Below are 9,559 nucleotides of genomic sequence, written 5' to 3' on the forward strand. Positions count from 1 at the left end.
CTGGGCTGTCGTGTGCGTGGGGAGGGGGGATGGAGGGGGAAAGGGGTCGGACAGGGGAGGGACATCTCTCGCAAGAAAGGTCTTTTGCAGCGGGATGATCTGGCAGCTCGGGAAACGAGTTAGGAAAGCATCAGCCCTTGCACCGTGCGTGTGTTGCCCTGCACTCACAGGGGCTGAGCAGCCCCATGCCCGAGGCAGCGCACAGGATTCAAAATAAGGGAATGATCTGCGCTCAAATCCTTTCCCCACCTCTCCCACACTCGTAGTTTTCTGGGAAAAAAAAAAAAAAAAAAAGCGCGCAGATGAACAAAGTGCCCTGTGGAGGTGAGTTGATGGGGAGCGTTGCCCCTCTGGAGCGCCGTAAATCACGGCGGGGACTGGGCCGCGCTCCGTACCCCCTACCCGGGTCCACCCGGTCGTGTCCCCTCGCAGCGTGTGCCCCCGCCATGCACTGAGCTGGGCTTGCCTTGGCCAGGTCGAGGAAAATATCCCACTCCTCTCTCGCCACCCCTTCCTCCACCCCAAAAAAACCACAAGATCCAGGCAGGACTAAAGCAACACTGAGCAAATAATGAGCTGGGGGAATTCCGCCGAGCTGGGGGGCGGTGACCTGGATGTGTGTGGGGAGGTTGCCTTCCTCCTTCAAGGGAAGGGACACTTCTTCCACCGCCAAGAGGGTGTGCTCAAGGTGTCTTAACTCTTTTTTCTTTTTTTTTTGTTAGGTCTAAGCTGTGGTGCACAAGGCTGGTGTGGCTGCTCACACTGCGCTCGCCAGGCTCCAACGATGCATTAGAAAGAGCGAAGTTTGCCCATTCCCACATGTTCTTTTATTCTCTCAACTGCCAAAACCTTGAGGAGGCCCAGTAAAATCTGAACCTGGAAGAGTTCGTATAATTTTCTCATATACGTATTGGGGAAAAATATTTTTATTTCATTAAGAACACTAGAACTGTACGGAATCCAAATGAAGAGAAAGAAACAATTCCCTTCCTTCCTTCCTTCCTTCCTTCCTTCCTTCCTTCCTTCCTTCCTTCCTTCCTTCCTTCCTTCCTCCCTCCCTCCCTCCCTCCCTCCCTCCCTCCCTTCCTCCCTTCCTTCCTTCCTTCCTTCCTTCCTTCCTTCCTTCCCTCTCTTCCTTCCCTCTCTTCCTTCCCTCTCTTCCTTCCCTCTCTTCCTTCCTTCCTTCCCTCTCTTCCTTCCTTCCTTCCTTCCTTCCGTCCTTCCTTCCTCCCTTCCTCCCTTCCGTCCTTCCTTCCTTCCCTCTCTTCCTTCCCTTCCTTCCCTCTCTTCCCTCCCTTCCTTCCTTCCTTCCTTCCTTCCTTCCTTCCTTCCTTCCTTCCTTCCTTCCTTCCTTCCTTCCTTCCTTCCTTCCTTCCTTCCCTCTCTTCCCTCTCTTCCTTCCTTCCCTCTCTTCCTTCCTTCCCTCTCTTCCTCCTTCTTTTTCCACCTTCCTTCTTCGCTCTTTCCCTTCCTTTCCTTCTTTCATCTTCCTTTTCCTCCTTTCATCTTTCTTTTCCTCGTTCCTTATGTCTTCCCTCTTTCCCTCCCTTTCCTCCTTCCGTTTTCCTTTTCCTCCTTCCTTCTTCCCTCTCTCCATCCCTTCCCTCCTTCCTCCCTCCCTCCGTTCCCTTTTCCTCCCACTTCCCTCTCCCCATGAGCCCAGACGGGGCGGGGGGCTCGGGGTGGGGAGACACAGCTCCCTGCAGAGGTGCGGGGTGTTCGCTGCTGACCCCTCCGCACGCCCGGCCCGTCGCCCTCTCCCATTTCAGACAATGCATTTCCATTCCAGTCGTGTGCCTTTGTCCATTTGTGGCAAGAAAACAGGGGCTGAATGACAGCTCCTGTTAGCCTGCATGAGCAGATACCAACAAACCCTCCCAAAACCTGGACTTTAAAAAAAAAAAGAGAGAGAGAGAGGAAGAGAGCCACATGCCTATTTGCCTGCGGGTTGTTATTAAGACACCTTCGCAGCTTAAACGCTTAAAAGCAACCCAAATTAAATGGCAATTAAAAGCAAGTTACACCCTCTCCGCTCTCCAGGCTTATCATTTGTGGAAGCTGGCCATCAGCAGAGCCACCCCGATGGGAAATGCCATTTGGGTTGGCATCTTCTCGGAGGGTGTGTGACTCCCCCCCTCCGCTACTCTTGGACGCCCCCGGGGCGCTCCCCGAGCGGAGCCCGCAGTCACTTCGGGGCCGGAGAGTCGCTTCCTGGGGGGCAGAGGGACGGGGCGGGGGTATAGGGGAGCTGAGCTGGTAGAGAGGGTTTATTCCCCGAGTGGTGACTCCTCGGACCGGTGTCATTAAATAAATAAATAACGTAACCCTTCAGCTTTGCAACCCGGGGCTACGCAGCCCCCCCTCCCCTGCATTTCCATCACTAAAATATATCGGCACTTAGAAATGTCGAAAGGAAAACAGCTATCAATGGTCTTTAGCTCATACCTTCCCATCCCTGTTTTTTTTTTCTCCTATATAGACAGATGTAATTCCGTAGATCTGAATGTATTTTACGTATAATTCCATATAATATGTGCTACTTTGTGGTCTCACCCTAGTTTTATGTTTGAAAATGCTATTTTAAGAAGCCTGTAACATAGCATATTAGGTAGATTTAAAAGCAGATTGGAGTGTGGGGTGGATTTAAATTCGATGTAAATGCAAGGGTAAAAAAAAAATAACCAAACCAAAACAAACCACATAGTTTTCATTTAGGAAAAAAAAATACAGTTAAACAGACACACATACAAATGTGCAATGTTAAATTCTGGTCAGTATTTAAAAGCAGTATAATCAACAGGAAGGATCACTTACCTATTGAAAAGGATGGTTAAATAATATATATTAATATATATTAGTTTTATGTCTTCCCAATAAAATGTACACAAAATACCCCCTTCGTTCAGATTAGCTCCCATATTAGCCTGGGTAAGAAAAAGCATTCTAAAGAGTGGAGGAAAAAATGTATAAAAATGTTGAAAGAACCTACAGTTCCTTATTAGGCGAAGATACAATATTTATTCCTTGTCTCCTGGGATGAAGCTCCTCTATCTATTGTCCTCCCAGTTCTCAGTGCTGATGCTTAATTTTCAAAACTTCTATATTACCAAGGGACCTACGACATCAGCCAAAGAAATACCCAGCAAGTACAAAATCTGATCCAGGGAGCAGCTTTTGTGCAGAGGGAAAATTTTGTTCCTACAGGTTTTTAAGGAGGTGCATGGAAAAGCGAGAGATCTGATCTATGCAGATACATTGCAAATTCTCTCTGTCTGTAGTGATTTTTTTCTAAAAAAAAAAAATCGGGGAAATACATGAACTTTGGATTTTTCAATTTTTTTCTTTTTCTTTCTTTTTTTCTTTTTTTCTTTCTTTTTTTGTTGTCTTTTTTAATTTTTTTCCTTTTTTTAATTTGGAGAGGGGAATTTTATCCCGAGTACTTTTCTCTCTCTTTTTTTCTTTTTCTTTTTTTTCGGAGAACCAAAAAATGTCAACTACCTTTCCAGGTCTCGTCCACGATGCAGAGGTATTTTGTGTGTGTGAGTGTGTGTGTGTGTGTGCGCGCGTGTGTGTGGATGTGTGTGTGCGTGTATGTGCATATGTGTGTATGTGCCTGTGTGGTTGTTTCCATTTTTTTTTAATCCATATTGGACCGTTACATTTAATTATAATCCGGCTTCAGAGATAACTTAAAGAAGTATAGAGAGAAAATTCGTTATGACATCTGTCGCCAGAAAGGGCAACTCATTACCACGTTAAAACCGTTGCCAGAACGAAAATCAGAATAATACCCCTAATAATATAATGAAGTGGAGAGAAATCACCACCAGCTCGCCAGGAATGGGGAGTTCTCACTAAAAAGCAGGACTCCGCTTTTCTTTCAAAACGGAGGGAAAGGAGGGGGGGGGTGTGGAATTTTGGATCTGATTCGTTATTTTAAAAAGAAAGAAAAATAGGGGTTCAAAAAAAAAAAAGGAAGGAAGGAAGAAAGAAAGGAAGGAAGGCAAACAGGCGGCAAAGCTTTCTCAATGTGTAACGCTGTAACATAGGGACAGGACTTGTGTGTATTCTCGGTAGTTTCCTCTGTTTGATGACTTTTTTGTGTGTGTCAGCCCCAGATATTACAGCTGTGATCAAGAGGTGGATGGATAGATAGATAGTTGGACAGATAGATTGTTTTTTTATTTCAGTGCGTGGATTCCTTTTACTTGGCGGAATTAAGGGCAGGCTGGGCTGCTTACGGGTTTTTGAACAGACCTTTATGGCACCAGCCCAAGGTAGGAAAGGATCTTTTGTTGTTGGGGTGGCAGCTTAGAGGCTTCTGCAGGGGGGAAGCTATGCAGGACAGCGGGCTTGGAAGAACCGCACCCGGGGGTTTTCAATGACAAACCTCCAGTTTTGGGGTCTTCTTTTCACTTCTTCCTTGCAGATACGTCATGACGGATCAAACAGTTACCGATTGATGCAGCTTGGATGCCTGGAGTCTGTGGCCAACTCGACCGTCGCCTATTCCTCCTCGTCTCCTCTCACTTACTCTACCACGGGCACCGAGTTCGCCTCCCCGTACTTCTCCACTAACCACCAGTACACCCCACTGCACCACCAGTCCTTCCACTACGAGTTCCAACACAGCCACCCGGCAGTCAACCCCGACGCTTACTCCTTGAACTCTCTCCATCACTCCCAGCAATATTACCAGCAGATCCACCATGGGGAGCCCACTGATTTTATCAACCTGCACAATGCGCGGGCGCTCAAGTCCTCTTGCTTGGACGAGCAGAGGAGAGAGCTGGGGTGCTTAGATGCTTATCGCCGCCACGACCTGTCTCTTATGAGCCATGGATCCCAATATGGGATGCATCCAGATCAAAGACTCCTGCCAGGACCAAGCCTCGGGCTTGCAGCCTCGGGAGCAGACGATTTGCAGGTAAATAGCATGCGATCTCCTTTCGAGGTACCTTCTTCTCCCCTCCCCCCTGCACTGGTTCCCCCCCCCTCCCCGCCTCACCCTCCCCATTTTCCTTCTGCTCAGAATAGCTCATACAAAGGAGGAAAGATTCATCCAAAATCCGATCCTAGAGCTCGTCCCCACCAGAATAGTAGCAACAAAAAATGGGGGGAAGGGGATTAAAAAAATAAAAAAAAAAAAAAGAAGAAGAAAAAAATGGTCTGTCTTGGCCAAACAACAACAACAAAAAAACCCCTCGCTCCTGATTTCCCCGCGTGGGTTGTGTCCCTGTGAGGGCTGAGACCGTGGGACTCATCCAGAGATCTCGGGGTGCGTGTGTGTCCGTGCGGGTCCGCGTGTGCGTGTACCCAACTCTCTCCAAAGTCACACAAAAAGTAAACTGAGGCAAAGCAAAGCCACTTTCTTGCTTTTCCTAAACTTTTACCTTCTTTCGGCGAAGGCAACCGTTAAAAGAACTTGCATGGACAGAGCAGACACATGCGTTAAGGAAAGGATGGAATAGGAAAACAGAAAAAAGGCAGGGCAGAAGATAAATCTGCTTTCCGATAAGCGAACAAAGACAAACCTTCCGTTCAACTCTGAGAGATATGGCAGGGAAGAAATAAACGGGAGCAAACGTTCATTAGAAATATTCAGTACGACAAAACTCCCTCGCAATATCCGACCTAGATGTTAACAGGGAGAGAGATAGAAGCAGATAAATCTAATTTATCTGTCTATGTAACTAATCATTCAGCTGTTCCCCCCTAACCGGCATCTGAATCCACAAAAAACAAACAAACAAAAAATCTGTTTTTACGTACGAAACCCTCACCTTTATCCACTTAGAAATCCTTTCCCCTGAACTAAAAAGTCATCTCTGGTAAACTGAGCTTAAATGAAATTTGTTTCCAAAATCGCAAACAACGCCCGCCTCTATCATTCATTTCTAAAAGACCCCCGAATCAAAAGCAAACCTTTCTCCCGACGAGCTGAGGAACTAAAGGTTTCCCGGTCAGCGGGGAGAGACAAATAGAACCGTATTTACTGTACTTACTTTTCCCCCAAATCTCGCTCCCAGTCATACAAAGCTGGCTATGTTGGTCTTTCCAAAAATACGTAGCGGGCAAAGGCTGGGAAAAAAAGAACCACGAAGTTTGTAAAACTAAGAAGGTTTATTTTCTTCCCTTAAAATCAAAACAACAAAAAATGTTTACATTTATATCGGATTTTTTTTTTTAAGGAGAAAAATAATCCAACATCCCAACAACAAAAGATGTTATCTTTTCTATCTCTGAAGAGGAAACCCTAACTATTTAAACCTAGCTTTCTCCATTAAAATTCTCTATATAATATTATCCTCTCTGGCGATTTTTTGTTTACATTTTTCACAAGGATCTCCTTATGTTACCCCCCTCAAAAAAAAAAAAAAAAATCTGCCATTCACTGCTCAGCCCAACTAAAACCTATTTACTCCTTTTTATAACCACGTCTGCTGCTGATTTTTTTGTATCTGTACAAATTTTTTTTCTTTGGCAGGCACAAAGCCTTGTATTTTTCAAAAGAGGGGATTAGGGACGTTTGCAAGACAGCAGACAATGCCTAAGTCCCGGGCAAAAAAGCACCATAGTTTATCCAATTTTCGACTTAGTGCCATTCAACTGGTCATTTATGCAATGTCATCCGACCAAACAACATGTTTCCCTTTTTTTTTTTTTTTTAAAGAGGTTGGTTAAGCTGCTAGAGGCATAATCTTTTTTTATTTAGTTAAAAAATAAAAGAATAAACAGCTCTTCTTTGGGAAATGTTATTTTTTTCGATCATACTTTATTCAAAAGTAAAAGACTTGCGTCTTTGTTCCTACTCTTCTGTTTATTTTTCCTTCTTTTCCCGAAGACAAGAGGGAGTGTACTGAGATATCGAAAATCCTTGAGAAGTTGAAAATATTAATATTTGTTGTTATTATTTAGATGATTCTGAACAAACTTGGACCCTTGCGAATATCAGCTTGGCTTAGAGGGAAGCGTTTTGGTGGCGAACAGAAACAGGACCGTACAAATATACTTTGAAACCAAAATTGTGGTCTAACCAGTGTTCCCCTTTCTCCTTAGTCTTTCTTTTTAAAACGTTCATCAGCATATGCCTCATTTCAAATGCAACAAATGTAAATATACTTTTCCCTGCACAGAATTTTAAGTGAATGTCCAATAGTTTCGAGGGCGGTTTAAGTCAGCCTAACAGATGCAAACAGTCTTGGAGCCGGAGTGGCATCTTTCAGTGCCCTAAAAAGATTTTCCATGGGCAACAAAGAAAACTGTCACACCTTTTCCCATCACCGCTTTAATTTATGCTCAGTCGCCAAGTTTTTTTCATATTGATTTCATAATCACTTTAAGGCAGAACACTTAAAATAAAAAAGAGCCTTGAAAAGGAAGGTCTTACAGGGCCAGCGCCAATATGGTGAAAGTGGGGGAGAGAGCCAGGACTGTAAAGGTTGTTTTGTAAAGTGGGGTTTTTATTATGCACCGACTCTCTCCGCATTTACTTAACTCTTCACGGGCTGTTGAGTAGGTTAACACCCTTAAAGGCCTCTTTCATGTCCAATACCTCGTTTGTTTGTAGAGGAAAACGCGTCTTTAACACATTTCCACTGGGCAAAGATTTAGGTTTGGTTTGGTGTGTTTTTTTAACCCCAACATCAGGAAAAACCCAAAGAAAACCCAACCCTTTCAAGTCTTTTATCATTCCAATAAAAATATTTATTAAGGGGGGCGAAGATCCCCAAATAATCAGACTTGTAACAGGAGCATAAAGACGTGAGATTTCTTCGGATGTGCACCAGAAGCCCTAGGCAGTTTTTTGGATGGTTCTTCACCCCATAATCACACATGGGTGCCCGTGTATGAGTGCACACAGATGCATATTCATCCCCACCTATGTGCGGACACACGCATTGTTACAACACCCTTACGACTCTGTGTAGCCGGCAAAGCCCAGTAGGTCGTCTGTTGTTTGTGCTCTTTGTCTACTTCTGTGCACACTTTGTAAGTCTGTGTATATGTGCCACGAAACATATATATGTATTTAGCTGCGTGTAAATATACAGCTAAACATACAGAAATACTACATAAAAGTGTATTTTTACCTTTGTGAGTGCAACAATTTTTAGCTTTGTGCGGGAACACACTTCTCTCAAGAGTACTTGCTTGTCTCTCTGTCCCGCCGTGTAACTACCGATCTAACTCCCCAGTTCAGAAGAAACTCGTATTTAAATGTCAATTTATGTGATCACTATTCTGCATTCTGTGGGGTAGGGGTAGTCTGCGGTATGGCGGTGGGCTTTCGACAGAGCACTTGAGTTCAGTGAGAGCAAGCGTGTTTTTCCAGTTTACCTTAACTATTGCTTCTGTGTGAGTCGTGGAACAAAGCAGAAGCTATGTAATCTCTCTGTGGGTTTCTGTATCTGATTTCTTTATTTCCTTTCTTTCCTTTCCCCCCCCTCATTACTTAAGAGCTCAGTGGAGGCCCAGTGTGGACTTGTACTGAACGGGCAAGGAGGTGTGATAAGAAGAGGTAAGAGGTTAAAAATACCTGAGTCTGTCAATTTGTGTAAACGTAAACCACTCTCAGTTTCTCTCTCTCTTTCCCTCCCCCACTGTTTAGCGTATTTTGGATTTACTCCCTAAATGGTGATAACTTGACATTTGACAGAAGTACGTTCAAACTAGCTTAGAGCACTTCACATTTCACAGTCCGTTTGCACTTTACAAATGATCTGTTCCTCGGTAGCTCTAGGATACTCCCGCTGAATTCAGAGCTTTCTTGACTTGTTTTATCATTCCCCGTTTAACCGAGTTGATCCCTGATAGTTCGAGAAATGTGCTCCCTGCTACATCGGCAGTTTGTTCTCGCGTGGGGAAAGGAAGGAGCATTTTTGGAAACGTGGTTTCAGTAGCGCTACAGACCGGTGTGGAACTCGCTTTTGAGTGTCACTTCATTTGATAACCATCTGTCAGTACAAATATCTAACGTTAAAGTTAGAGGAAAGATTTGGAAATCTTGTTAAATACGCATTTCTTCAGCATTTGAGCGTTCGAGGTGGGAGGGGAGGGTTGTTATTATCGTCATTCACCGTGATGAGAAACAAAAGTAGTCTAAAGGCCTAACGTAGGAACACAGTTCTCACAAGCTGAAACTCATACTTTCATTCACAGTACAAAACGAATAATGTAGTCGGAAAGAGGACATTTCTCGACTCAACCTCTTAGAATGCGCGTTTCTTGTCCCATTATTGCCTTTCTGTATTCATTTTATCCACCCTGAAAAACAGATATTTAGGAGATATCGTAGGTGCAGTGATGCTGTTACTTTAGAGAGCTGATTTTAGTCGTCACTCCCCCACATAAACTTTACTCTGAAACAATAGTCACACACGACTGTGGTGAGTGGAGATCGCGAGTAGACACACACGCGATTACACCCGTAGGAGGGGAGGTTTTGGGATATCTTTTCTCACTGCACACACCGACTCTGATAAGGCTTTGTCCGGGCGTTCCGCAGGGCGGGACCTGCGGGGCGGAGAAGCGGCGGGCGGCGGCCCGAGGCCGGGGC

At 44.7% G+C, this 9,559-nt stretch overlaps 1 protein-coding gene across 5 annotated transcripts in view; it reads left to right on the plus strand.

Moving 5' to 3' along the window:
- Positions 1-296: 296 nt before the first annotated feature.
- Positions 297-9,559, plus strand: part of TFAP2D (transcription factor AP-2 delta) — a 54,111-nt gene continuing 44,848 nt past the window's right edge. Inside the window, exons 1-4 of one of the 5 annotated variants that reach the window (XM_071807133.1) lie at positions 297-324; positions 723-884; positions 4,430-4,927; positions 8,461-8,521. In XM_071807133.1, coding sequence (XP_071663234.1) covers positions 4,463-4,927; positions 8,461-8,521 — 526 coding nt within the window. In that variant the 5' untranslated portion in view covers positions 297-324; positions 723-884; positions 4,430-4,462. Of the gene's footprint in view, positions 325-722; positions 885-3,054; positions 3,527-3,663; positions 4,278-4,299; positions 4,928-8,460; positions 8,522-9,559 lie in introns of those variants that run through there. The other 4 variants (XM_065836002.2, XM_071807132.1, XM_065836004.2 and 1 more) reach the window with 4 other exon arrangements.

This window comes from Patagioenas fasciata, chromosome 3 (assembly GCF_037038585.1).
Source record: "Patagioenas fasciata isolate bPatFas1 chromosome 3, bPatFas1.hap1, whole genome shotgun sequence".
NCBI classification, from domain to species: Eukaryota; Metazoa; Chordata; class Aves; order Columbiformes; family Columbidae; genus Patagioenas; species Patagioenas fasciata.